Raw genomic sequence first — 27,370 nt, 5'->3', positions numbered from 1 at the left:
GGCTCCAGTCTGCGGCCAGAGTAAGCGGAAGGGGTCGCCGTGATAGGGCGATTGTAGCTGTTCGTAAAGGACCGACCGGGCCGAACCGGACCACACATGGAACTAGACAGCGGCTGGACCATCACCCTGTCCTGGCTCAGTCTGCTCTCGTTCCGAGAATCTCCTACCCCCTGCTAGAGCCGAATCAGAAGACCTAACTGGCGCGAGGGAGTCGCTGGCGTCCGCGCGGGTTTCAGGCATCTCCGCGCGCCCACCATGTCGTGGCCTCAGGGCAGACAGGAGGCTCAGCGCAGACGAGGACAGTCGCAATGGATTCCTGGGGGTCCCGTCGCTGCCGTGCGGGCCCATTGGGGCCCTTAACGCTCCGGGCTCTGGCAGCTTTACCGGACAAAGGGCTCTGGGTGCGGGGGTGTCCTCGAGGCTAGCGCGCGGGTTTACTTCCTCCCGGGCTTCACGGGCACGCTTCTTTCTTGGCTGATCCCGAAGCCCGCCCCTCCACCGTCACCGCACCAGTGGCTCTGGCTGCATGGGACCAACAGGACTAATCCTACCCCGCGGATCTAATCCGGATCGGGACTCGGTCCCAGGGGAGGCCCCCACCGCCTCTCCTATTGTTTGGGGGCCCAGGTGAGCGCCTCGTTCCCACTAGACTCGGTTTCATCGCCTACTCCTAGGTCCGCCTCCTGGGACTGGAGGGGTTCTAATCCGGCCCTAGGACGAGGGACCCACCCCCCAGCCCCACGGCTGGACAGCGGGCAACGGAATCCCAAAAGCAGCTGTTGTCTCCAGAGCATTCCAGCTGCGCTTGGATTTCGTTCCCTGCTCTCCTGCCTGAGCAGCGTCCTGGTCCAGATGGGGTGGTCGAGACCCTGACCTCCACACATCATTGGATCGTGTGGTCCCCGTCCCTCTCAGGTGCGCCTTCAGCCTGGAAGTGACGGGCGTAGACGTCGGAGAGCCTGGGCAGTGGCCATGTAGAACCCAGGGATAGATAGCACTGGTGAGGGAGGGGGAACTCGAGGCCTCCGGATAGGGCTGCAGTGGCGCTGAGTCCCACAGGGCCGCCCCAGTCCGCAGCTCGCTAAAGATAGCCCTTCACTTCCTGGGGAAAAACCACCCCAACCGTCTTCGTGTTAAGAGAGTAGCTGAAGTCCCCAGCTGGCCTCCAGCCCCAACCCTGTAAACAACTGCCCCTGTGGAGCGCGCCTGCGGCATGGAAAGCGTTTTGGAATGACACGATCACTCCCGTTGAGTGGGCACCCCAGAAGCCATCGGGAATGTCGTGTCCGCCCAGTGCGCTTTCGGCGCCTCCCGGGAGGGCCTCGAAGCCCTGTCCAGAGAGGGGCCTTGCCAAGCTTTTCCTGCCCCTAGGGTCCCCTCCTTTCTGAGCTCTGGGCACTCACTGCTTCAGGGCAGAGAGCACAGTTTTCCCAGAGCTCCGTGCTGCGCCACGGAAAAGGGGATTTAAGTCATGCTGAAGTGGAAACATTTGGGAGCCGTCGTGACACAGAGAAGAGCTTTCTCTTTGGAAGAGGAGTAGGATGCTCCAGCTGAACTGTCCTTTATAGCTGGCTCTTCTCATGGTCACATGGTTTAGTTGGCTCACAATGGCCGGTTGCCTAAACCAGGAAGCGGGAGGATCCCCGTTAAAAGTACACCACGCAGGTTAAAAAAGAAAGCTTTCAAAGCTGGAAATTATGAAAACCATCACGACGGCACTAGTTTCTCAAAAATCAAGAGAAAAAACCCGCCAATTCTATCGGGGGGCGTTTATTGGGAATAAAGACGGCCCGTATTTCAAAAAAGGAAATGCTTGCAAATAACCCGAAACCGCAGAACGCAAATTTTTAGAGATTTTTCTTTAGGTCGTGAAGGTGGCATTAATGTTAGCTGCCCGATTCCAATGACAATTCGTAAGGAACTTTTAACGTTGTGTTCATGTATATAATAGAGGAAATTAAACGTTATCACAAATACAGAAATGTAAAATTTCGAAGAGAGCAGGAGCCCCCACCAGGTCGCGAGGATCCTTGCCCTGGTTGGTAACACGGGTGACAGCCAAAGAACCCTACGCCCGGAAGGACCCAGAAATTTCGGACCTGGGACCAAACATGGCAGGTGGACCACGCTGCGGCCATCGGTCAAAACCTGCCGCCACGGTTCCCTCTGGTGCACCTGCCCACTCAGGGACCGGATTCCCGCCCCCGCCACTGGGCCTTTCCGGAAGTTCGGCCTCCCGAAAATTTGCTTCCGGGTCTGCTCGCGCCTTCCGGTCACCATGGCGACGGGGCGCCTTGGGGTCGAGGAGACTTTGGGGGCCCTCAACGCGGCCCTGGGACCAGGCAGCCCTGTTTGGTTCAAGGAGACGCGCGCCCGCCACCTACGTGCCCGAGATTTCTTGGCGCCGCAGCGCGCGCTACAGGCGCGCTTCCAGGACGGAGAGGTGGGCCGGGCCGGGAACTGCGGCCATGAGTAGCTTGGAGCGCCGCGGCCCGCTCACCCGCCTGTCCTCCTGCAGGTGCCCGAGTGTGTGTTCCATGCGGTGACCAGCCTGCAGGGCCCAGGCGTGGCCCCGGTTTTGCGCTGCGCGCGGACGTCCGCGGGCCTGGAGCTCCAGCTGCAGCGGTCAGCTGTCTTCGAGCGCGTGCTCGGCGCGGTGGCGGACTATGCTGCGCCCGCCGCGCCCGCCGCGCCGGGCTCGCGCGTCCTCCTGCACTGCCCAGCGCTGCGCGCCGCCCCTTGCGCGCTCCGTCTGAGCCAGCTGCGCGCCGTGCTCGTGGCCGATCACTTGGCGCGAGCTCTGCACGCTCACGGGTGAGCGGGGCCCCGGGGCAAGAAAAAAGGCGCGGCCCTTGGGGCCTGGCTGCTGCGGGTGGGAAGAAGGGGTGAGCCCGAACCCCGTGCTCAGGCTGAAGCGGCCGCCATGGCTTCGCAGGGTGAGTGTGCGCCTAGTGCCCGCCGTGCGGGACCGGCACATGTCGACCTTCCTGCAGCAGCTGCGGGTGGACTGGCCCGTTGCCTCGGAGCGAGCCGCAACCGAAGCCCTGAGAAGCCGCACACTGGCAGAGCTTAACCCTGCGGGTGACAGGGAAGCCCTGCCCCCTGGCGTCCTGGGCTACGTGTACCTGAAGGAGCTGGTGGAAGAAAGGGGACGCACAGCTGGCTATGACCCGAACCTGGAAAACTGTCTGGGTAGGACCTGGAGCCTAGCAGGGCCAAAAGGCAGGGACTCCTTCAGTCCCAGGTAGCCCCAGCGCCTCTGTTCCCTCTGCAGTGACTGAGGACCTGCTCTCCGTGCTGGCAGAGCTGCAAGCGGCTGTGCTGCACTGGCCTGAGGCCGGCTCTCTAGACCTGGTTAGTGGCAGACTCCCACCCCTGCAGGCCTCTAGCACACCAGGTGTCCTGTATCCCCGCAGAGACTGTTCTCCTCCTTATAGGCTGCGGCAGGAGACTCTGATGCAGACGGCTGTGTGGTAGTGCACGTGGTGAGCTGTGAGGAGGAGTTTCAGCAACAGAAGTTGGACCTGCTTTGGCGGAAGTTGGATGACCAGGCTCCTCTCAGCCAAGTTAGTGATGATGGAGCTCCCCCCAGACTCAGAGGGTCCTTGAAAACCTGTCAAGGGGCCTGCTAGCTGACCAGTCCAAAAGGAGACTCTTGGCTTTAGGGAGACGATAGCCTTGGGGAGTGGGCAGTTATAGCAGGTGCAGAGTCCTGGGGAACACTGAAGAATAGCTGAACTGTGCCCTGACGGGCTTGAGAGGGTGGCACTAAGCCTGGTGGTGGTAAAAGGCAGGCGAGTCCAGACACCAGATTTCAGTTCCTCAGATTTTACTGCTGGAGGGTGTGGTCTGCTGGCTGAGCCCCTGCTGTCTTCCTGACAGAAGCACCTGGTCTGTGGCCCAGTGAAAGTAGCTGGTGCGCCCGGCACCCTGACCGCCCCTGAATACTACGAGTGAGTGAGACCGCAAGGCAGGCCACTAAGCCAGGGTAGTTGAGGTGGGGACTCTGCCCACCGGCCCTCTTCTCACCTTTTTCAAAATGCAGGTACCGGCACGCCCAGGTGTGCGAGGCCTCAGCAATGAAGCACAGCAGAGACCTGGCACAAGGTGCGCCTGGGAGACCCGGGCTATGCTGTGGGGCGGGGGCAGGTCATTTGCACCCCTACCTTCTTCCTCACCTGCAGAGACTCACTGACCTGTACTCCCCCAGACCCAGCCTGGACAGAAACCTTCAGGGTTCTCTCCGTGGCCACCATCAAGTTCGAGATGCTAAGCACAGCCCCACAGAGTCAGGTGAGCCTGGTGCCCCACACAGGACTGGGGGACAAGGTGTGTGGTAGCCGTCCTCCCTCCCTCCCTCACTGCAGCTGTGCCCCGTTCCTCAGCTGCTCCTGACCCTTGCCGACAGCAGCATTTCCACAAAGGGCACCAAGAGTGGCATCTTTGTCATGTATAATTGTGCCCGTCTTGCCACACTCTTTGAGGGTTACAAGCACAACATGGAACAAGGTCTGTACCCTACTTTTCCACCTGTGAGCAGTCTGGATTTCTCACTGCTCCATGATGAGGTGAGTGCCCCTTCTGGTGGCAGGTACCCGCAGGAGGCACGGGCTTGCCCTCTCAGCAGCCTTCTCCCCACAGGGCGAGTGGCTGCTGCTCTTCAACAGTGTCCTCCCCTTCCCAGGCCTGCTGAGCCAGACGGCGGCCCTGGACCACACGGCCCCAGGGCTCCACATCACTGCACGCACGGAGACGGTAAGGCAGAGAGGACAAGGCCAGATGCTGCACTCTTTATTCTGGTCAGAGTTCGAGAGCAAAGAGACAGGCCAATGACTCAGTCTCTGTCTCTAGGTGTGCAAGCTCCTGGTGCAGCTCAGCATGGACTTCAGCTCATACTACAACCGCGTACACATCCTAGGGGTAAGCGCACAGTAAACGGGGGGTGTGGGAAGGGCAGGGGAAGCAAAGGATGAGTCCAGCAGGCCCCTTCTCTCCTCCAGGAGCCTCGACCACACCTGTTTGGTCAAATGTTTGCCCGCCTGCAACTTCTACGGGCTGTGTGTGAAGTGCTCCACACTGGCCTAGCCATGCTGGGTCTCCCTCCACTGAGCCACATCTAGGCCACAGAGATTCCAGTACTGGGAATGTTCACAAAGTCAGCAACTGGGAGAGAGAAAAAAAAAAAGATTTTTTTGGAGACCTAGAGCCAAATAAATTGTTACAAAGCTTTACTTTGTTGTGGGGCATGGGGCGAGGTCCTGCCTGCCCAGTCGGCACTCTGCTCACCTCCAGTTCCTGCTCCGAAGTCAAGATCCCGCGGCCGCCGCCTCTTCCCAAGGCATGCCGGGCACGGGCACAGACAGTCACTCCTGCTCCACTCTGTCTGTGAGCAGGCCCCGTGCCCAGCATGCCGGCCACCGCGGGACACCTCAGTCATACCAGTTGTAAACCTCAAGTCCCTGGCCCCCAAGAGCACAGCGGTGGCCAAACTCGGGGCTCACGGGCCAGCAGTCCATGTCAGCCACATCTGGCACGTGGTACACCGTACTGTTCATGAAGGTGGGCTCGCCATGCCCTAAACGCCAGAAGGTCAGCCGCTGGTCAATGGAGGCTGAGACCATGAGGCTTGGGCTCAGGATGTGGAGGCCTGTCACATGGGCAGCATGTGCACAGGGGACAGAGTATTCCTCTAGCACATGCAGCTGGGGTACCAGCTCAGCACCCCCCACAGCCTCTTCCAGCTCTGGCACCTCCACCGCAAGCACAAAGACGTGGAGGGAGCCATCCTCACTGCCACTGGCTACAAGATGGCCCTCATGTGTGGGCAAGGTGTGCAGGCTGTTGACACCACAGCTGTGAGCCTGGAGGGTCAGGCAGGGGGTGCCCAGCCCTAGAGAGGAAAGATGGTTGTCAGGATCCAGCTGCCACATGGATGAAGGCAAAGTGGAAGGCAGGGAGGGTCAGCCATAGCCACACACTAGCTACTCACGGTAGGGAAGCCCAGGGTCTGCTGGGGGCTCCAGGACAGTGGAGCCATGGTCTAGCACGGTGGTGAGATCCCAGAAGGCCAAGCTGCCATCGGTGGCTGCGCTGCACAGAAACAGCCTCCTGGGAGCCAGGAAAGGGCAGCTGGGTCAGGGAGACGGAAAGCAACGGAGCCCCCACCGACCCGTGCAGGACCACCACGCAGCCCCTCTCACCGCCGCTGGTCAGGTGCCTCGTGTATAAAGGAGTGGACCTTGAGGACACACCGCTTGTGGTGGAACGTTTCAGCCAGCAGCTGCAGCCGCCGTCCAGAATCCTGCACAAGAAAGAGCCTGGGGGCCGGGGGTGGCCCAGGTCAGAACCCACTCTGGACAACCCTACATCCTTCGTCCCCTGGACCCCCACCCTGGGCCCTGGTCTCTTACCTCACTGCCCCATCACTGCAGGCTGCAGCCACAAGGGGGCCAAGGCCAGGCCGGTCGAGCTCACACACAGCCAGGGACATGTACCTGCAGAGAACACACAGCTGTCAGCGGAGCCCTGCCTGGCCCCGTCCCAGGCTTCTCCAGGCAGTGCGTATCACCTGGTCTCTGGGTCCACCTTGACCATCCGGTGCCGATTGCGCTGCCGGTCCCAGTACTCATCCAGCCGGTGGGATGAAAGGTGCATGACGTGGCAGGCGAGGCGGCTTGGGGTGCTGGGGTCCGGGGTGACCATAACGCTGAAGCAGTGCATCTCAGCCCGGCCCCCCGCGGACACCACACTGGCTGTCAGGCCTGGCCGAGGATCCTGAGGGCCACCTGGGGTGCCAATGCCCCACACGGCCACTGCACGCACCGAGGAGATGTGGTTGCAAACAGCTGTGAGGGCCCGTGCTGAGCCCGTAGCTGTGGGGAGTGCCAGGACACAGATGGTGGTGTCCTCGCTGCAGGTGACCACGATGTCGATTAGGTTGGGCCCCTCGCTGCCAGGCTCCAGGTGGTCAGGCTGCATGATGCTGGGCACCTCAAACTCAGGCCCCAGGATGATGGAGCCCACACGCTTTACACAGGTGATCTCACGGCCATGCAGGCTCTCCCGAAGAATAACATGTGGCCGAGTGCAGCCACCCAAAGCCCGGTACAGCATGACATCTCCGTCCTTGAGGTAGGCAAAGGCCATAGCAGCCTCAGTATCGGAGAAGGCCCAGGAGCGATGCCCTCCGCCACAGTTGACGATGTGAAGCTTTTCATGTGACCGGGGGCTCCACACCACAAACTCATTGGCATGGAAACCCAGAATGACCATGCTCCCATCGGCCACCATGCGGAGCCCGGCCACCCAGTTCATGCCTCGACAGGACTTCTGCCTTAAGACTGGCTGGAGCTGGCCGCATCGCACGGAGAGCTGGTAGTAGGCACCATCCCGGCCTGTGGTGTAGACGTAGCCGCCGTGGCAGGTGACCGAGGTCACACCCTGCTTCCCATGCAGAGAAGGGAGGGTGGACACAGGGCCCCACTCCGCTGTGGTGTTCTCACCCCCGTCACTGCCGCTCCCCGCTTCAGGTGCTCCAGCGCCAGACCCAGCCTCGCCTCCAGCGCCAAGGTCCTTGAGCAGAGCTGGTCTAGAGGGGAACAGCAACACAGAGCCCCGACGGTCTCCACACACCAGGAAGTCACCCGGGGGTAGGAAGGCACTGCACGTGTGCCACCTCTGCTTGCTTGGAGGCAGCAGGTACCGGCAACGTTCCTTGACAAAAATGGCCTTGCCAGAGGGCGCTGCTGAGATCTCCAGGCAAGCCACCACGCCGCCAGGGCCCGACACCAGCAACAAGAGCTCCTCGTAGCCACGCAGGGCCCAGCTCATGCTGTACACCTTCCCACGGAACAGGGTCAGGTCCACGGCTGCAGTTGGAGTATTGATGGGGACAACTTTGACAAGACCCTCCCCATTGGCCATGGCGCACAGTCCAAAGCCCTCGGGACCAGGGGCTGCCTCCAGGAGGTAGTAGGACTGGAAGCGCTTGTCCTCCAGCAATTGTTCCCAGCACTTGACTTCGAGGTCATAGAGGTACAGGGCCCCTGTATCAGTCACTGCCAGTACTCGCCATGAGCCAGCCAGCGTCACAACCTTGAGGGCACCTGGCCTGCTACGAGATTTGAAGCAGAGAGCTGAGACCCCTGAATCTCGGTACCCACGCCCTACCAGGTGCCAGAGCCGGATGCCTGAATCATCGCCCCCGGTGATCACCCAGGCCTGCCTCTCATGAGCCGCTAGGGCCCGGATCCCACGGCCCTGGTGGCCTCGGAATGCCTGGAGGATCTCACCTTCGTGGCTCCATACCAAGCAGACACAGTCCTCTCCTGCACTGATCAGATAATTCTCTAGCAGCTTGACCTGCCACACACGGGAGCTGTGCCCAAAGCAGTGCCCAATATTCTGCACCCGACCCCCAGGCACCCGTAGGTCACCCACCTTCCAGATGCGAACACTTCGATCCTCTGAAGCTGTGGCCAACAAGCCCTTGCTTTCCAGGTATGACATGCTGAAAATGACGCCCACATGCCCACTGACCCGTCGGTCGGGGGCTACAGGCTTACTATCTATTAAAGCAGTTGCTGGGTACCAGACCAGGAGCTGGTTGGAAACAGCACCCGCCACTATGGTCAGCTCCTTCCAGGTGTCACCAATCAGACAGGCTGAGGAGAGGGTGCACCTGTCCGTGCAGGGCACCTCCTGCAGGAGGCACCCTATCACAGGGTCGTAGAGCACCACTGAGTTGTGTCCCAGGGCCAAGGCCATGTTCCCTTCAAGCCAACGTGCATCCCAGATCCAGTCAGACATGTTCCACAGGCCAGAGCGCCAGAGCTCTCGGAAGCGGCCCTGTCCCCAGCTCATTTTCACAACTCGAAGTCCCTTGCTCCCAAACACAGCCACCATGGCCTCTGAGTCAAGGTCTCCGTTTGGTTCTGGTCGCACCCGGAACCCGTGAATAAGATAGTGGCCAAGTACGTTCTGCACTCGCTTCATCATCCGTAGATGGCCGCCAAGATCCAAGGTGTACACCAGGACATCCGGCCCCTCACCTAGATGGAGGCAAAAAGCCGCATGAGGACACCTCCCCTATCTCTGAGGAGCCAGGAAGACGAGCAGGGAAAGTTCCCCCCATGTGGCCTATGAAAGTGTCAGAACAGTGGAGGCCTGAACACCAGAAAAGCTTTGGTCTCAGCCTCGGCTGGCCTTTTAGTGCTGATGTCCTGACCCCCTCAGTCACTCGTGACATTCGGCTCAACCACGAGTTCCTCAAAGTCACAGCCTCCTCCTTCTCCCACCTAACTTCAGACGGGAACTTTCTCAGCTTTAGACCCCAAATCCTTAACCTCATCTACCTATACATGAATTCTAACTGATCTTCCCTCCCCAAGGGAGAGGCGGTCCCAGTAAGACAATCTTCCCACCTTGGGACCGCAGCAGAAGCCGTCCTGACTTCCGGGAGCTTCTTCCCCGTATCTCAGAAGACGTGAGCATGTTCCATGTGGATGGGGAGAACTAGAAGCAGCAGTGCCTCCCACGGCTCTCGCCGGCTCCTGGCTGCCCCGCAGGCACCTCCCACCCTACTAGCTCACCCTCTGCTTTTGATGCTCCTTGTTCCAATGACCATCACCACTCTCTGCCCATCCCTCCGCCCCAAATCAGAAAGTCCGCAGCTTACTTCTCTTAATTTCACACTTCTCTGTCTCCAAGTTCTGTGGATTTCCTTTTCTAAAGAGTTTGCAAATGCCCACCACAGTGACTTTGGTCCAGAACATCACAGTCACTCATGCCATTCCTAGTCTGCAACTTCAATCTTTCGACATTCAATAAATATTTATTGCACATCAATTAAGAACCAATGAACTGTACGCTGGAGTAGTGAATGAAACAAGCACAGACCCTGCTCTGTGGATTAGGTAGACACTAAACAATATCACGCAAGATATGTCATAATTGTGATGGGTTTCAGGAAAGAACTATATAGGCTGATATAACAATGGAAAGTCTACTCCAGTGGTTCTCAATGAGGGGCAGAGGAGAGATTTTTCCCTCCAGGAGACATGTGACAATGTCTGGAGACACCTTTGGTTGTCACGACTGTGAGCTGTGTTACTGGCATCAAGAAGTAGATGCCAAGAATGCTGCTAAACATCCTACGATGCAAAGACTGCCCCTCACACAACAAATGATCTAATCTAAAACGTTGACAGTGCTGAGATTGAGAAACCCTGGTCTAATCTGACCAGACTGGGTGTCAGGGGAGGCCACCTCGAGGACATAAAATTTAGACTGAGGAATCAAGGATGAGCAGCGGTTGGCCAGAGGAAAGCAGGCAGGATGGGGGAGGGTGGAACTTTTCTTGTCAGAAAATAGCAAGTTTGATGGCCCTGAGGTGAGTAAGAGCTTTGGGTAGTGTGGCTGGAATCAGAAATGAAGGGCTTGAGGACAAGCTAGAGAGAATGCTACTGAGGGAGCCAGGGAGACACAGCTGCATGGCCTCGAATTATGGCAATAAAAAGGTACAAATGCCACATGTATGAAGTCCAAACCAACCAGACTGGAAGTCACAGGAGCAAGTGAATTCACCGGAAGAGCTTTCTAACCTGCAGTTCCTAAATCATTCTCCCGCTTAAAACCCTTCAACGGGGCCTCCCCACCACCGTTAGGGATAGAGTCAGATCCAGACCTACAATAGTCGGGACCCTGCTCTAGCAGCAGAGAATTCCCTTTCCCCCCAGTGACGAATTCAGCCTCAAGGCCTTGTCCTGCTTACCCTCTGCCAGGAACTCACCTCTTCTCTTCCCCTAGTTCACTCTTGTGGTTCTTTGAGTTTCTGCCTAACTATCCCCTCCTCCAGGAGCCTCAGGAGTTTTAGTTCATGGTAGGAACCCTGGGCTCCCAGAGCCCCCACTCCAGATCAAAACTGAGCCATCCCTCCCCACCCCACCCCCTACACATCCACCCCTCTTGGGACTGGTAGCAGCTCACTCAAGGCTCGAGAGCCGATATACTGCTTTGAGACCCTTATAAAACTCTGTAGCAGCAGCATCAGTCACTAGTGGCTTCCAGTCAGGCCTCACTGCTCCCCAGGGCTCTGTCGCCTCAAGTACCAGGTCTTTGCTGGCCTGTGCTTCTCAACGCGTCCCTCCTTCGATGGGCATGGATATCGATTTCCCCAATCATTTCAAGAGGGTCTCAGCCTTCGCCTGCCCAGATCTCATCCCGTTTCCCGTGACCCCATCCTTGCCAGAAGATCTTCATTCCACTCTTGCGGGGAAGAGTCTCGCCGGACCGCCGAGGCCACACCTCCACCTTCCCGGGCACCCCTCTCCTCCGAGGGCACACGCCCAGGACCCGACCACCTTGGGGGTATCCTCATCTCCGACCTCTCCACCCCATCTCTTTCGAAGACGCCAGACCCCCGCCTGCCTCATCCAAGGGGCTACACACCTCTCTTCCCCCTCCCTCCAAAAGGACTGCGTGTCCCTGCACCTTCCGCGGCCCCTCCCGCCCTTTCCACATCAGCTGCAGTTTCGGAAGGGCCTCGGAAGCCACGCCGGGTTTTTTTGTTTCCTGGGCCCCTGCAGCGGGCCTCATTCCCGCCACCTCCGGGCGCCGCTGCCCGTCCTCCCCCGGGCATCCCTTTGTTCCGTGGCCCCGCCCACGCGAGCGCTCGGCCTCGTCCCTGCCGGCGCGCGCCTCAAGCCGACCCTCACCCGCCAGCAGCCGTTCTCCCACGCACTCCAGACCCGTGACCGGGAGGAGTATGAGCTCAGAGGTTGCCCGCGGCCACACGTATTCCTCGTGAGCGTCCATGTCGGCCCTCCAGCCGCCGCAGCTCCCACCGCCAAGAAGCCGAGCTCTCGCGAGACAAGCCTCCCGGCGCGCAGCGCTGATCTACAGCGGCCTTAGCAACAGGTAGCCGAGCCCAGGCGCCCCGCTGCCGACGTCCAATGACGACCCTTCGCCCCATGCGATCCAGCTCGCGATTGGCGGGGCCGCCCTCGACTCCTCCCCCTCACGTGACTCGCCGAGCCCCCGCCTACCCGCTCTGCCTCCTGCCTGGAGATCCTTTGCCAATCAGCTCAAAGGAGTGTGCTTTTATTCATCGGGGCAGCATGGTCTGTACGCAATAAATAACATGGGTATAGGAACTGTGCCCTAATCGCGGCTGGAGGCGGGGATGAGGCGAGACGTCGGCCAGGCCTTTGGCCTGCAGATGGACAGGAGGACGGCAAGGCCCCCGACCTTGGGCGGCGGGCGACCTGCGGCTGGGGGCCAGGGCCAGCACTTTCGTCAGAGCTCTACGCGCGCGTCGCGATAGGCGCGGTCCAGGGCCCACTCTGGCTGCGAGTCGGCGCCACCTTCGCGGGCCAGGCGGGCCATCTCTTGCTGGAACAGCGCCTGCCGCGCTCGGCTGGGGTCCACATTGATCCAGTTGTTGGCGATCCACTTAGTGCCACGCGTGACCAGGCAGCCCCCGTGCAGAGAGTAGTCGTCCACGTCGCCTACCCAGCCTAGGAGAGGAGGGTGGTGTGAGCAGGGAGAGGACGGGAGGGACTAGGCTGGGCTGATCTGAGCTTGGCCTCAGCCCAAGGACTCAGCAAGGGTAGGCCCCACTGTGCACACCTTTGGTGGCAAACATCTGGCCTCAAGGCCTCATTGGGGGCTGGGCATCTCTCACCAACTAATGCCTTGTCAACACCCCTAGCCCTTGAAACCAGCTTTCCTGTTGCCAGGCCTGTCCAGAGCCCTCCCCAGCCTTGGTTGGTGAGGGACATGTGTCCCCAGGCCCACTGAGCTGGAAGGCAGGGGCGTCAGGGAATCACAGGGGTCCAGATAACCCAGGAGGCTGCAAGACACAGGTCACCAAAGCCGCCGAGGATGGTTTTTGGGAGGCACTAGGGGCAGAAACAGTCCACTAGGATGGCAGTTCAGTCTGGGTAAAGGGAGGCTTCCCTCAGGGCATTCCTGGCTTGGCCGCAGGTCCTCACCTTGCCCATCAGGCAGGTAGTTGTACCAGAAGACTGCTGTGCCCTGCCGGGGCTTGACACGCAGGTTCCCCTTATCACAGTGCCTCCGAGTGTCCCGGAGGTCAACGTCATCCTGAATCAGACTCTGTGGGCAGCAGGGTGGTGGGGTTTTCATGCTGTCCCCACTGTTTGGCCAGGAGCCAAGGTCAAGTAGCCAAAGGTAGCCAGAGGGAAATCAGTCAGATGCGCCCAGGGGACCGCTTGGGCCCTCATCCCAGACCCAGGCAGGAATGACTGTATCACATTTGCCCAAGGCCCTGCCATCCCACCGAGTAACAGCCCCGCTGGCTCTTACCATTTCATCGTAGGTTCTGTTGTCTGCTACAGGGAAGACAGTCTCTCCCCCACCGGTGACGTTGTTCAAATAAAACAGCACTGTCATGTAGCTGTAAGGCAGGGGGGCCGTTGAGCATGTCCCCAGCTGTGGATGGTCCCAAGGGCTTACCTGTGGGCAGGATAAGCTGCCCAGGGTCCCAAGGCCCAGAGGGACAGGCTGGGATCAGTGACAAGAGGGTGTGGCATGTCAGTCCCAAGATGTCCTTAGCCTGTTCTTCCCACAAATTTAGTCTCTTTCTGTATGTGACAATATTTTCTGTGGCCAGGCTCACAGGTGCACTAGCAAGGGCCAGCTGGAAAAAGTGGACTAGCCAAGGCAGCAAGGCCATGCAGAAGGGCTGACCGTGACTAGAAGGGACTGAGCCAGAGCAGGCACGGGAAAACGGGAAACCTGCCTCCCAGCCTTGGCAGGGGAAGAGGACACAGCTTCAAAGGAAGAAGCTGAGGCCTTTAGCAGTGGAGGCAGGATCAACACCTGGGGAGGAGACAGAAAGAACTGGGGTTCCAGCCTTGGCCTCTACCTCAGAGTTCTGGGGGCAAGTTTCAGTGTTCGTGGGTACCTCAGTCTGACCACTGAGACAAGATTCCTGACACCTGGTAAACAACCTGGGGGCGGGGGCAGAGGTTAGAGCATCCTTGATCCAGACGGCCCACTGCTCTCCTGGCCCCATGCCAAGGGGCATGCCCACAGGGCAAGGCTGTGCGGGTGTCATGCGGGTGCCTGGTCTGGGAGTTGAAGTCAGCCCCCAAGTGGGAGGTACTTGCCGGCAGGAGGTCTCGAAGGGAACAGACTCGTTGGCTACCAGTTTGGTATGGGAGCAGATGGTCTCTGGGTACACAGGCCCGCTGTCCACATGGGCGTGGTAGTGGCCTCCCTCTCCGTACCGCACAACCTGCAGGGGCTCGCTGAGCTCCACGATCTCAGGTGACAGGCGGGTGAGGCGCAGCACCCTGGTGGGCAACAGGCATTTGGCTGGGCAGCCCCGTGCAACGTGGCACCCTGAAGGAGCTGGCCACAAGCTCTGCCCCTGCCCGCCAGGTTAATCATGATGCGCCCTTCTCCCTGATACAGGAGAAGCCCACCAGATGAGAAAGATGAGAATTCCACTAAATTGGGGAGGGGACACACCCCCAGGAAGGTTATCAAAACCCTTGACTGCTCAGAAGCAGGGGGTCCTGTGGACCGAGATAAGAGGTCATTTCTGTAATTAGCAGAAAACAAACATTCGCTTTATCTCTAGTCCCGAAGGTATATTGTTTGCCCACAGGGCTAATTTGCCTTTGTTAACTGCCTGCCTTTCCATGGGTCCCAAACCTGGTCGACAAGTGGAAGCTAATCCTGAGCTGGCTAATCAATTCTATCTTCTCTACCTCAGCCAAGGGCTCCTGAGGGGACCCTGCAACCAGGGAGGGCGGCGTCAGGTGCTCACCTCTGGCGGATGGCGCGCATGACGTGGTGGGCACCTTCCCCCTGGTAGAGCCATGTGTGGTGGCTGTTCCGCACCAGCTCACTGGACTCTGCCTTGTGTCTCCTCATGTACTTGTGGAAGTCCCGAAGGTCCATGTTGGAGAACTCCTGCAGGCTCAGTACTCCTGCACAGGGCACCCGCCGTCAGGGCCCACCAAACCCAGGTGGGAAGGCCACAGTGGCAGGCCACACCTTCCTACCCACTCTGGCCTCAGGCACTGGGGGGCCATGTGCATCTGTCACCCAACCCGGACTCTTGGGTCAGATGAACCTAGCTTCTGTCACATTGAGCCCTACAGGAAAACCCAGAAAAATTCATTTCCCTCAGTTTAAGCCATGATTTGACCCCCAACAACAACAACGAAAAAGCCTAACCCCTATTAGACTGGCCAGAGCAGGGTCTGCAAAGGAAGTTTGAGCTGTATGGCCAGGACCTGAGGCCACAGATTGCCCCTGGCTCTCCAGCCTGGCTCTACAGAGCACAGTGACCACCCTGGGTCCTGTAGAAGGTGAAGAAAGACAGCATTTAGTGCCAGGTTTTGTCCAGGGCCTTCCAAACTATAGGCTGTAAGCTAGGGCTGGGCCCCCAAATTCTTATGACCTCAGGTCCCATCCCAAGGAGAACATACTCAGTGCTGAGACCTATTCCAGCAGTTAGAATGACTCCAGGTGGGCAAGAGGAAAGCAAGAGAGACCTTGGTCAGACCAAAGATGCTGTGTGCTAGAGCGGTCCCTGTGCCTGGCTGGAGAGAGGCAGGCGGAACAGGATGAATGGCCAAGCTCAAGCTGGCCTCGCTGTCCCTTTGCTCTCCCTCTGCCCACGCTACCCTCTGCCAGCCAGCACCCCTACCTGCTGTACCCCAGCCTCTGCCTAATGAGGTTAAAAGAGTCTCGGAGGGGAATGGGAGGGTCTGGCTCCTGCCTGCTTCCCAGGGGTGAGGACGAGGTGGCTACTGTAGAGGCCGGGTATAGAGGGACAGGAGGCTCCCGGGGACAGAACTGCAGAGAGGTAGGAGCTCACCATCACCATCAGGGTCAGCTTTGATTGCAGAGTACATCTCCTGAATTTTCTCTGGTGTCATCCACCGTCCATTTCCCAGGCGAGTCTGGGCCAGGACCTAAAGCACAAGATGGTCCCTCAGTGGGATGGCCCCAGCGGATTAGCCACCAGAGCACAGACGGCCTCCCAGTTCTCGCCGTAGGGCTAAAGTTTCAGGTGACTGGGCATGGGCAAGGACTAGGACAAGCCTAAGGTCCCTGAGTGGAAGCGGGGGTCGTTAGGTCCAGTGGCATCTGAGGAGGAGGCCAGGAAGCTAGTCACGGGCACGATCCACCCTGCTGGGAGCGCTGTCCACTGGTTGGAGGAGACAGTGAAGGGCGAGCCCATGTCCCACTCAGATGCCCAAGGCGAGGTGTGAGGAGCAAAGAGGCACCGGGGGGAGGCCTGGCCAGGGCACGAGCACCGGACCAGGCTCAGGGGGGCACTCTGTATAGGCGAGCGACCCCGCACCCCACCAAGACCTCTCCCAGAAGCCCAGTGTGAGGGGTGTGCAGAGGGATATGAAGACTCCTGGCCACCTCAGAGCTGCCAACTCCACCTCGAATTCTGTGGGGCTCCCGGCCATGGCCACCAGGAATCCAGACCCAGGTGGCACGACACCCAGGAACTGTAGTAATAAATGCCGCACCCCCAGGTGGATTCTCCTGCTATCCTCTGGTGTTCACAAGGCCAGCAAGGAACTGTTTGGGGAAGAAAGGCGGACCCTGAGCCTGGGCATGCCCACGCTGATTTGAGGTGGCATCGGACTCTTGGAGCCAGGGCTGAGCAGGACAAGTGTGGGCACAGCGGGGCAAAGGGGGCACTCTTCACCCTACACCCCTCCCTTGTGCCTGCTCCAGGCCCTAGGATCTCGACCTCGCGGAGCTGCAGGCGACCGTCGCGGTTCTGGTCCAGCAGCTGGAAGAGGTCCAGCTGGCTGACCTGCATCGTGCCCATTGCCTCTTCGTACTCCTCAGTGGGCAGGATCTGGCTGCGCTGTAACCCCTTCATCTGTGCCAGGTGGATGATGAGCCGACACTCCTCAGCACTCAGGAAGCCAGGGATTTCTGCCAGAAGAGGAGGTGGGCAAGTCCAAGGATTGAGCCAGGGCACAAATGCACCTGGTACCTTCCTCTCTACAGGGTCCCTGAGGTGCTCCCTGTAGTCACCAGGTCTTGAGGACGTCATACACCTCTTTACATCTGTGCCGGACACTGACCCCAAGGTCAAGTTATCCTGCAAATTTGGCCAGCGCTGGGGATGCGGGGGCCTCTCTCTTTGATGCTGAGAGCACATATTTTCCAGGGGAGCCCTGGGAGGCAAGCCGGAGCTGAGCTGGGCATGTGCTAACCCACTTCGAGGTGGGACGGAAGGCCAGAGGATGAACCTGAAGGGCGGACAGTCGACCTCTACTTCTTACTTGGCATATATTTAAAAAGTGGAGGGATAGACGCCAAGTTGCCCAGAACAGAGGGGTCAGTGGGAGTCACTCAGGTTTTTGGAAGATGCTCTGAGAAAATGCCCCAGGCATCCTTTGCTTTGGGAACAAGTATACACTGGATACTCCATGCCTCTGAGCCTGAGTAAAGGCCAGTCAGGCCCGGGCTTGGCCCCAGTGGCTGGATCCCCTTGGAGTCTGAGCCCCATTTCCCTTGTTCCTGGGAGAGAGGACTTCCTTAGACATGGGGACAAGAAGCCCACTAAAGGAACTGACTGGAGGAAGGGCCACGCCGCCACCAGGACCCCTCAGACTGCAGAGTGGACTGCCACTTTTCTGGGTTACACTCCCAGCATGAGGTTCCAGTCATGCCCAAGCGGGAGGGCCACGGCCACTCAGCCAGGACTGGAGCAGTTAGAGTATCACAACGGATTACACTTAGGTAGCACAGATGCTGTGACTTGTCCTAAACGTGACATCAAGTCCTTAACCTGTAGGCTCATCCTAGAAACCAGGCCCCATTCATCTGTCCTTCCTGTCCACGAGGAACCCCAAGCACGGAAACTTCAGCCACTGGCCCAAGGCCACCCAGGCTGTGGTGCTCCAGAATCCATGCTCACGACCAGATTCGGCTCCCATGGGTATGTGACCCAGATGTGATGACATGAAGACAGGACAAAGGCCCGCACCCCTGGTCTGCTTGACACCCCCAACCCAGCAAACCCAGAAAGGGTGCGAGTCATCCCCGGGGCGGGGAGGGGGTGGGTAGCGCTGCTGCAAATTGCTAATGAACAGACTTAGCTCCCGATAGCTTAAAAAATCAACAAACAAGAAAAGCCAAAAAAAAAGAAAAGAAAGCACATTTTCTTCAGTTTATTTGGTGCCGGTAATCCACAGGCCCAAAGGAGATGCCACCAACCTCTATAGTCCCCTGCGGTGTGCTAATCGAATGCAAATGGCCCAGGCCAGCTTGCCCTGGCCTACACAGGTGGGTCCCAGCACCTAGGAGCTGGGTGAACATCAGCTCCTGGGATGTGGGTTCAGCCCTATAAACCCTCAACCTCAGCCCACTAAGGTCCGGGCAGAGAAAGCAGGTGATGTCTCGAGGGCCGTGGCTGCTGGTGGCACTGTTGGTATTGTGGGGTGACGGCAGGGCAGGGGCTCCCTGGGGCCCCATGCGGTGCATGCCCGTTCCCCCAGCCATGGCGCTGTGTCACGACACTGGCTACAGAGATGCGACTGCCCAACTTGCTGGACCACGACACAGCAGCTGAGGCCTGCAGCAGTCAGTCCGCTGGCTGCCCCTGCTGGCCAGGGAGCGCCACCCGGATGCCCGCCTTTTCCTCTGCTCCCCCTTTGCCCCGCTGTGCCTCGACAGGTAGGGCAGGGGCTTCAGGCGAGGGGGGCAGGGGAGAGCTCTTTTCAGGGCCTGTACTGGCAGCTCTTCCCTAACCATTGCTGGGCGCCCCGCTTCGTGCTGGGTGATGGCAGGGGTGAGGAGGAAGATGAAGGATTTGGCAGGGTGTTCCTGGCAGAGGGGAGCAGGTGCCCATGGGACAAGGAACACAGGCAGGGGATCACCTATGGTGAACACCTTTGGTCTGGAACCACGAATCATCAAGGGCTCTTGAATGTCAAGGTAGGCAAGTGGGCAGGCTGCTTTAGCCGGAGGGCTAGGGGCCCCATCTCCAGTGAAATGTGGAAACTGTCTGCCCAGGGGGTCCCAGCAAGACATGGAGCCACGGCTCACTGATGGCCTTTTCTTCCAGAGATCTCAAGGCCAACCCCTCTTCCCCAGCCTAACCTATCCCGTGAACAGTTCCCTCAGTTTCTTCTTCGCTGAGCGAGGGCCCGTTCCAAAGCCTCAGGGTGACCATGGCGGAGCAGCAAGACTGGGCTCTTCCAGAACCCAAGGATGCGGCCTCTGCACTCTTAGCCAACCCCAGCCGTAGCCAGAAGCTGCACGGTCCTGCAGGCCTTTCAGGTCAAGAGGGTGGGCCCTGCTCTCCCCCTCAATGGTCGGAGCTAAGCCCCAGAGCCAGGGCCCCTCCCACACTCCCCTCCCAGGCTCAGAGCTGGAGGGGGAGGGGCACTGGACAGGGGAAAGCAGCCTGGGCTACAGGAGGACGGGTGGGGGATGGGAGACGGGAGCGCTGGGAGTGGGCATGCAGGGCTGAGGTTCCAGCAAGCAGAAAGCCGGGGTGCAGGTCTGTTGCTAGGTGACCAGGAGTCGTTGCCCAGCAACCGCGGAATTACTGGTCATGCCTCAGCGCTCGAGTACCTAGAAGGTACAGCCTGAGGTCCAGGAACCCTGGTCCTGGGCAACCAGCCGCCTTCCGCTTTCCGCGCAGGGTCATCTGCCCGTGCTGCAGCCTATGCGAGGTCGTGCAGGCCAGCTGCGCGCCCATCATGACCTGCTACAGCTACCCCTGGCCAACCATCCTGCGCTGTGGACGCTTCCCCTAGGGCCAGGACCTCTGCGTGGCGGCCATCTCCAAGGGCTCCCGCCGGGGCTGCCCTCGTGAGTCTGTGCAGGGCTTCTAGGCTGGTTTTGCCCTCCCTCGGCCCCAAAGGCAGGGCCTCACCCTTTCTAATCACTCCCTGCAGAGATCAAGTAAATGGATCTCTCTAGTGGGAAAGAAAAGGGATCACCCACAACAGCCATCTGTCTCAGAAAGGGGAAAGCGGGAGGGGCCAGGGGCTAATGCACCACCTCCCCCACCTGCGGCCTAGTGGGGTCCTCCCTCCTCCCTCCATCTCCCCCCAGGGCCAGGAGCCAGCTGCAGGGACTGCGAGTTGCAGGAAGCCGGAAGCCGGGTCCTCCACAGAGGTCCTCCTGGACACACTTTGCACCAGCGACACTGGTGAGGCCCTAGCATTCAGAGGGCCTCAGACACACCTTACAAGGGCCTTCATTCCAGCTCCTGGCTTGGTGCTAAGATCAATGAAAGGGGGATACCCAAATGCTATGCCTGGTGAGAGCTAAAAAATACATCCCTTTAATGAGCATGAGGCACTGCTAACACAACAAAACAAACATCTGCTCAGGAGAGTGGGATCCAGGAGGACGGCCCTTCTCCAGGACCTGGATTCCTAGGGCAGAGCGTTAGACTAGAGGGTTCGCCAGATGGAAGGGATGGGGGAGGGGATACTCCCAGAGGTTCCGCTCATCATCTCGCCCCTCTGATCCCATTCAGCAGTGAAGGTGAGGCTCTCCCCGCCCAACCGGTCATCTTCCGGCCACTCAGACTTCCACCTGGGCTCCCGGCTAGAGGTGCTGAAGGCAGACCCACTGCCCCCAGGGGAGCGGGCACCCACCCTGCAACGCTGGCTGCAGCTAGATGCCACCCACATGTGTGCACAGCCTCCTGCGAGGAAGGCATGCTGGGACCTGCTTGCTGAGTGGGGAGGCACAGGGCCACCGGCTGCTGGTAACCTCGGCCTATACTTGGAGCCGGGGCCACCACAATCTGCAGCTGGCCGTGAGCAGGTGGCACCATCACCAGTGCCCAGAATAGAGGCTATCGCACAAGCAAGGAGAGCCTGGGACTTCGCAGCCACAGCCTCCGTGGTGGCCACACAAACCATGTGCTCCTCCGGACACACATAAAACCATCTCTTTGCTATCCCCATGGATAATTTGCAGATCGGAGTCCAGAGAAGCCCCGAGGCTCGCCCACAAATGGCTCGAGCAGGGCAGAAACCTACTTCCATGGTCACGGCTAGGGGTTCTTTCTGAGCTGGTAGTGCTCTGCCCAGACAAAAGACAGGCCAGCTCCCTGGCAGCCATGTGCACTGGGCAGGCAAGGCCACCTTTTTGCGCTTCCTAAGTCTGTGATGACAGCCTGCCTAATGCTCTGCTGCCCACCAGCCCCAGCACCCCGAGCTGAGCCCCAGGGCAGGCACAAGCCTTGGGCTGTGGCACCCTGGGCCTGATGCTGCCTGTCAAGCCCCAGAGAGACTCAGCTGTACCTGCCTGACCTTTACTGGGTTGAGTCCGGCCAAGCAGCAAGCCTGTGGAACAGCCAGAGGGGGCGGGGGGTCCATGCAGAAAACTGCTTGAAACTGCTTACAGACCTCGACTCATTTGCACACTAAAATTCCTTCCCTACTTCTGGGACTCCAGCGTTTGTCAAGAGCAAAGTGGTCTTAAGTGGCTGCCTAATTGTTTTCTTAAGCTGAAAATGAATACATTTGGAACTTTTATGATAAAGTAGTCATGGTTTTAAAATAAAATTGTTTTGTATACTGGTTTTGTATACCAACCAGGCTGGTGCGACCGAGTACCTGTGAATCTCTTCAGGCCAGTTTGAGGTCAAGAGAGGTTTCACAGGAGGGGATGTCTGAGCAGAGGCCTGGTGGAGCTGAAGGCCCCCTCTGTTGGCAGAGCGAGGTCTGAGCCTTCTGGTGGCGGGAACAGCACATACAGGGGCCCTGAGGCAGCAATGAGCTTGGTGTTTGAGCAGGGAGTGAGGGGGTGGCAGGAGATGAGGTCTGAGAGGTGAGGGGGCCTGGGGGTACCAAGCAAGAAGTGATGAGGTCTGATCTGCTATTTAAATACAGAATGAGTGCGGGGTGGGGCGGAGTGGGGTGGGGCAGAGGAAGAAGTTGGCCAAGTGAAAGAAAGTGATGTTCACAGAGAGACAGTGACTCAGAACTGCAGCCTCTCCCTTCCGAACTGAAAAGGACCAAGCCCTCAGCTGACCTCCGAAGCTCCAAATTCTCAGGAAATGCCTACCAGTCAAGCAAGTATTTCCCAGTAGCTTAGGATGGTCCAGGTCCCACTTGTCAAATGTCTCTAGTTACAAGGGTGGGAACAGGACCTATTTTGCCAAGGGAGAGACTGGAGGTTGCAAGGGATCCTCCCTGGGAAGTGGTGGGGTTCTCTTCCATGGACATGGAGGCACCCTGGGGAGAACCCAGGCCCCTTGTCCCAGCTTACATCCTGAACACCCGCCCCTTGAGCTCTGGCATCTTGGGCTCCTGAAGCTGGCAGGTCACAGATTTGGAGCCAAGAGCAGAAGGACAGAGGTGGGAGAGCCCACAGCAGGCCCACTCTCCTCGGGCCCTGCCTGCTCCTTTACAGTGACAGAGGACAGATGGACAGGCAGGCACGGAGGATAGACGCTTCCCCTCCTTGTGGGTGAGGCTTCCCCCTGGAGATTCATCCAACACCACGGCTTCTGGGAGGTGCCCCTCCCTGGGGTTTCCCTCTCTCACAATTGGACATCTTATAATCACTGATCGTGGCTTCATTAGTCTCATTTCACTAAGCAGCAAGGTTCAGGGCTTTCTGGGTAAAACTTGGGACATCTTCAACTAACAGACTCAAAAGTAATAGAAGAGTCTGGAGGAAATGAAGACCCCAACCAGAAAGTTCTCGCTGCAGCTGCCCAGTTCTCCTAATTGTGCCCTTTGTAATTTGCAGAGATAGAGACCCATCTATCTGACGGTTGAACCAGAGCCAGTTTACCTTTGCCAGATCTCTGCTGCTTCATGTAATTTACTTTTGGTGACTTCGGGTCTGGGTTTCGCATTCTCTGCTTTGTAGGACTTTGATGCGACAAGCAGCATGTTAAGGGGTTAGGGTTAGCTCACTTAACCTTACATAAATCTGAAATAAGTATATACAGGTCTCAAGAAGGCTGAGGAGAGAAAGCACGACTCCTTCAGATGTGTCTGGTCACGGCAGTGTAGAGGTGATAGGGCGAGTGCTGTACCCCTGGACCGGACACCTTTTCCCGACAGCCACCTGGCTTGGGCCCATAGCTCCTATAGGTCTTTGCTCAAATGCCTGTCTCAGGGAGCCCCACCCTGGCAACCCTATTAAGAGTTTCAACCTCACCTGAAATACTGCCTTACCTGTCTGTGATCACCTATCACCATCTGACACTATGCAGATTCATTTATTAGTTTATTTATGGTCTGTCTCCTCACTTGAATGTCAACTTCAGATATATAGGTTTTTTTCCTATTTTATTCATTGTTGTGTTCCCAGTACCTAAAATAGTGTTTGGCACAGACTTCGACATTATGCAATAGTCACCGTCACCATCACTACCACCACCACCTTATAGGGCCCTTCCTGCAACAGGACTGACATCATAACCTATTTCCCCTCAGACGGCATGCATGTGAAACCATTCTCACGGCTCTAGGTATAATCCCCGACCAGGCCCCTCCGCTCCAGGTCTAACCCCGACCAGGCCCCTCCGCTCCAGGTCTAATGGTATGTGCTCATACCATTAGATGCTCTGCTGTGGTCCTCAGCCCCTTCCTTAAATCCTCCCACGCGCTCCATCCTCCAGCAGCCAAGAATGGCCCGGGTCTGCAGATAAGTGTGTCAGTGAGGCTGGGTACCCAGGGCTGGGCTAGGCAAACCTATCCTGCAAAAGATCATGTGTTTGGCCCCCCCCAACTTGTTGACACTGATGGTCTTTGAAGGATTTCAGAGTCTTCACGGCTAGCACGCTGGCTTTAGAGTGCAGGCCTGAGAGGCAGGCTGCCTGGGTTCTCATCTAGCTTCGCCTCTGAACTAGCTGTGTGAGCCTGGCCAAGCGACTGCAGCTCTCTGTGCCTCAATTTCTCACCCACTAGCCTGAGGGGGTGGGGGATCTACACTCACTTCATAGATGCGTTGCAAGAATTAAATGAAAGGATCACATGAAGCCTAGCACGTAACAAGAGCTCAGAAGATGTGAGCTATAATGCTGGTTCCAAATGAGGTCACCTGGGAGGGAAGGCTTTGCCTCCTGTGGCTGAACACAGAACTCTAGCCTGAGAAGAATCTGAGTGCTGGTCGCAACAACTGGTGCCCCCGTGGGGCCGGTTTTGGGGGCACCAGTTTATCCACGGTAGGACAGCCTGCTTTCCATCAGCCCGCAGGGCCCACTCTGGGAGTGTGACTCCTCCTCAGGGGCCTGAGATCAGCTAGGAGCAGTTATCAGTCTCTCTCACCTTCCCCCCACTCTAGAATGTGACAGAATTAATGGTGACAAGGAGTATCCAAAGACAGTTTTTGTGAAATGTTGAGACACTATCCTCAGGGTCACGTTGCCCAGCCCTGCGATGGAAGAAGGATCAGCTGTAGAAAACAGGGGTCAGAGAGGGGAATGTGGAAAGGTCACCCTGCGATCTATTATGGAGGTGGGGCGGGTCACTGGGAAATCTCAAGATGGAAAAAAAAAAAAAATGCTACTTGGAAGCAGCCATTTTCAAAACAAAAGTCACGTGGTCGAAATGTGCCTCAAGGCGGCCACCACGCAGCAGCCCCTGGCCCTTGCCCGAGCGCCCAGCGGACTTACCGAAGAGCAGCGGCTTGAGGCTGAGGGTTCGGATGAAGTGATCCCTGTCGGCGACCAGCTGGACCTTCCTCTCGTGTCCCACCTAAGGGAAAGGGGCACGGTGAGCAGCGCCGTCGGAGGAGGGAAAAGGCTCCCCGGCCACGGCGAGAGGGGGATGCGCGCCAGCAAGTCAGGGAGCCGCGGGGAGGCTCGGACTGGGCGCCCTGGGCCCGGGTCGCGGCGAGGCGGGGGACCTTCACCTTGATGCCCTCGAGCCGGGTGAGGGGGGCCAAGTTTGGCGCGGGCCCGGGGCCCGGGGCGCGGCGCTGGGGCCCGGGCTCGCTGCTCTCGTCGCCGTTGCTGTAGTGTACGAAGAGCAGCAGCGCCAGCACGTTGCCCAGGTACAGGTGCACGAACACCATCAGCACCAGGAAGTAGGCGCGAGAGCAGATGCCGCGGGGCTTGCACAGCGGCCGGACCGGTGCGTCCTCGCAGTCGCCCAGCCCGGCCGCCGCCCCGGCCGGGTCACGCTCGGGCGGCACCCACTGCGGACTCGCGGCTTCAGGCCTCGGGCCCGCCGCCGCCGCCGCCGCCGCCGCCATGGCGCCCAGGTCGCGCGCGCGCCCAGGGGAGGGGCCGTGGGGATGCCCGCGCCGCGCCGCGCCGCGCCGCGCCGCCGCCCGGACAGCCACCGCCGGGCCCGCGCGCGCCGCGGTCACTAGGAGACGGCGCTCGGGGATGCTGCGCCCGCCCGCGCGGGGCCGCGGGCCGGGGCCGCCCGCGTGCGCGCCGCGCGCCTTCTCACTGCGCCGGGGACCCCGGCCCGCCCTGGAGTTTCTCTTCCCGAGCGCGGTTGTCGTCGTCGAGCGGAGATGCACAACCCCCCAGGGCAGAAGCCGGCCTCCCAGATGTAGATGCGGGCGGGAGCAGCACTGTTCAGGGAAACCCCTGTGGACGTGTCTCCGTTTCCCGGCGAAGACGCACTTCCCTCCTCCCGGAAAAGTACGGTCTGCATATCCTCGCTCCCAGGAGTGGGGTGGCAGCGAGCAGGAGCAGTGCCAAAAGATGACTCAGCACTGCGGCGGTTTGGGGGCGCCGCGGAAGCGCACGTGACGGGGTAGGACCCAGGGCTTTGGGCACTTGACACTCGCCAGTGTAGACCAAGAACGCCTTGGAGGTGCGCTCTGTAGTCAATGCGCACCTCCCAGGGAGGCCTGCAGGAGTCAGGCTTAGGAAGAAACCGCCTGGACGGTGCGACCCACCTAGGGTGGTCAGAGAAGGCTTCCTGGAGGGGCCCTGGCGCTAGGAAGGTCAGACCCCTCACGGTAACCCGCGGGAAGGCAGCAGGTGTACAGAAACACTCCTGGCCTCACAGCTGGCCCATACGAGGGAGAAGGCGGCTTTTCCGTACCGAGACACCATCGCCTCTGCGGAATATTTAACTCAGATGGTTACCGAATGCGGAGGTGGAAGGACATACCAGTAACCGAATGCCAAAGCCTGGGCATTTTGGGGCTCCCTGCTCTTCTAGGGCCGGGTTATCCTCAGGCAGAGAGGCACGCGCGCCCCAGGGGAGAAGCTGACCCCCAGGTGAACATGCAGGCAAGAGAAACACCTTTGAAGCAGGTCCCACCGGTGGTTTCTCCTTGCGGATTAAGGGCACCCTTCCCTTCCCACTTCCTCCCAGAACAGGAGAGTCTGCATTTTCTGGTCTCAGTAGGACAGGCCAGGGGCTCCAAGGGTGGGACCACCCTCTTCTCTGGGAAGTTCTACACACAATGGCGGGTTACCAGTGGGTGCATCCGCTCACCCAGTCACCCTCAGGTACCATTTCCTCAGTCTGCTTAGAATACCACAGATAAACACTGTCCAACAAAGGAGAGGTTCTGGATGTTTCCAGGAGGGGAGAGGAGAGGAGGTGGCAAGAGGTGGGAGCTGTTGTGGCCAGAGCCAGGATGTTGACCAAACACCACTAGTGATCCAGCGTGGTGCTGCAGGAGTGAGATCTGACCGCTCTGCAGGCAACCAGGCAAGCCGGGCCCTCCCCCCCCCCCCCCCCCCCCCCCCCCCCCCCCCCCCCCCGCCCCGCATGCACGCAAAGACAGGCAGTGAGGATCTGGCCCTTCTCCTTGAAATGGATTCCAAAAGAAATGTTTCTGATTTAAACAGATGAAAATTCTATTCCCAGTTTAGAAGTGTCCAAATTTCCTGCAGCATGTCTTTAATCCACTCTAGTTAGGTCAGAAGTCTCTCAATTTAATTTTTAATTATAATAAACGACTTTTCCTCCAAAATCATATGAATTCCCTAAGTTCTTAAGTATGATAAATACCAAGAGTCACAATTTTACCAAGGATGTCATGGTTTTTTGATACCCAGGAATGGATGTTGAGACCATTTCCTTTAGCCTTTTCAAACTTATGATCAGGTCACCAGGAAATCCCCATGTTCCTATGTTCCAGAATCCCATTCTCCTACATTTCTATTACCTGGAAGTGCCACTTACGTCTAGTGCCAGGCACGACTCCTGTCAGCTCATCGCCAGACAACAGAAGGCAAGCGGGGTGGGGGGAGGTGCTGCCTCGCCCGATTCTGCTCCACCTGCTGTTGGCTGTGGGAATTTCACACATCATTATAATTTCTTGGCCTTTTAAAACCTATGGCCCTTTTGATACCTAAACCTCTCAGTCATGCTGGCGCCAGTCCCACTTCGGTCATTGATGGTCAAATATGGGCCTGTGCTGTGTTACAAAAATTGGACTTACTGTCCAGTTT

The 27,370-nt window shown here is 58.6% G+C and overlaps 3 protein-coding genes across 6 annotated transcripts; 1 reads left to right on the top strand and 2 right to left on the bottom strand.

The window, feature by feature from the left end:
* The first annotated feature begins 3 nt into the window (after positions 1-3).
* Positions 4-5,231, top strand: DALRD3 (DALR anticodon binding domain containing 3). 3 transcript variants are annotated; one of them, XM_016149903.2, is made up of 12 exons: positions 5-2,443; positions 2,519-2,814; positions 2,936-3,192; positions 3,275-3,354; positions 3,438-3,566; positions 3,883-3,953; positions 4,046-4,107; positions 4,211-4,293; positions 4,386-4,568; positions 4,642-4,755; positions 4,852-4,920; positions 5,001-5,231. In XM_016149903.2, the coding sequence occupies exons 1-12, from the start codon at positions 2,279-2,281 to the stop codon at positions 5,118-5,120; spliced, it is 1,629 nt and encodes a 542-aa protein (XP_016005389.2). In that variant the 5' UTR covers positions 5-2,278; the 3' UTR covers positions 5,121-5,231. The 3 variants fall into 3 exon arrangements, 2 of the variants coding, with proteins under 2 accessions (XP_016005388.2, XP_016005389.2); XR_001597524.2 differs by lacking the exon at positions 5,001-5,231 and having other exon boundaries at positions 4-2,443; positions 4,685-4,755; positions 4,852-4,902; XM_016149902.2 differs by having other exon boundaries at positions 4-2,443; positions 4,386-4,755.
* WDR6 (WD repeat domain 6) lies at positions 4,764-11,933 on the bottom strand. Of its 2 annotated transcripts, none has more exons than XM_016149894.2 (7): positions 11,715-11,933; positions 6,569-9,050; positions 6,411-6,494; positions 6,201-6,317; positions 5,990-6,108; positions 5,287-5,890; positions 4,764-5,163 (listed from the first exon to the last, which is right to left on the bottom strand). In XM_016149894.2, exons 1-6 carry the CDS (start codon positions 11,812-11,814, stop codon positions 5,430-5,432), a joined length of 3,363 nt encoding a protein of 1,120 aa, XP_016005380.1. In that variant the 5' UTR covers positions 11,815-11,933; the 3' UTR covers positions 4,764-5,163; positions 5,287-5,429. The 2 variants fall into 2 exon arrangements, with proteins under 2 accessions (XP_016005380.1, XP_036074664.1); XM_036218771.1 differs by lacking the exon at positions 11,715-11,933 and adding an exon at positions 9,423-10,568.
* A 150-nt stretch (positions 11,934-12,083) lies between these two features.
* P4HTM (prolyl 4-hydroxylase, transmembrane) lies at positions 12,084-25,207 on the bottom strand. The gene is made up of 9 exons (XM_016149797.2): positions 24,856-25,207; positions 24,617-24,698; positions 16,751-16,941; positions 15,857-15,953; positions 14,798-14,960; positions 14,133-14,318; positions 13,327-13,417; positions 12,993-13,116; positions 12,084-12,515 (listed from the first exon to the last, which is right to left on the bottom strand). The coding sequence occupies exons 1-9, from the start codon at positions 25,195-25,197 to the stop codon at positions 12,295-12,297; spliced, it is 1,497 nt and encodes a 498-aa protein (XP_016005283.2). The 5' UTR covers positions 25,198-25,207; the 3' UTR covers positions 12,084-12,294.
* Positions 25,208-27,370: the final 2,163 nt, after the last annotated feature.

Source organism: Rousettus aegyptiacus, unplaced genomic scaffold, assembly GCF_014176215.1.
Source record: "Rousettus aegyptiacus isolate mRouAeg1 unplaced genomic scaffold, mRouAeg1.p scaffold_m13_p_4, whole genome shotgun sequence".
NCBI classification, from domain to species: domain Eukaryota; kingdom Metazoa; phylum Chordata; class Mammalia; order Chiroptera; family Pteropodidae; genus Rousettus; species Rousettus aegyptiacus.
This window is presented reverse-complemented; position numbering and strand designations above follow the sequence as displayed.

Coding starts and splice junctions, on each gene's coding strand:
- P4HTM (XM_016149797.2), bottom strand. CDS start 25,197: ATGGCGGCGGCGGCGGCGGCGGCGGCGGGCCCGAGGCCTGAAGCCGCG. Junction 24,699..24,855: donor CCCGGCTCGAGGGCATCAAG/GTGAAGGTCCCC, acceptor CCTTTCCCTTAG/GTGGGACACGAGAGGAAGGT. Junction 16,942..24,616: donor CCTCAAGCCGCTGCTCTTCG/GTAAGTCCGCTG, acceptor CTCTTCTGGCAG/AAATCCCTGGCTTCCTGAGT.
- DALRD3 (XM_016149902.2), top strand. CDS start 2,279: ATGGCGACGGGGCGCCTTGGGGTCGAGGAGACTTTGGGGGCCCTCAAC. Junction 3,567..3,882: donor ACCAGGCTCCTCTCAGCCAA/GTTAGTGATGAT, acceptor TCTTCCTGACAG/AAGCACCTGGTCTGTGGCCC. Junction 4,756..4,851: donor TCACTGCACGCACGGAGACG/GTAAGGCAGAGA, acceptor CTCTGTCTCTAG/GTGTGCAAGCTCCTGGTGCA.
- WDR6 (XM_016149894.2), bottom strand. CDS start 11,814: ATGGACGCTCACGAGGAATACGTGTGGCCGCGGGCAACCTCTGAGCTC. Junction 9,051..11,714: donor GGGAGAACGGCTGCTGGCGG/GTGAGGGTCGGC, acceptor GCCTCCATCTAG/GTGAGGGGCCGGATGTCCTG. Junction 6,109..6,200: donor GAGGCACCTGACCAGCGGCG/GTGAGAGGGGCT, acceptor CCTGGCTCCCAG/GAGGCTGTTTCTGTGCAGCG.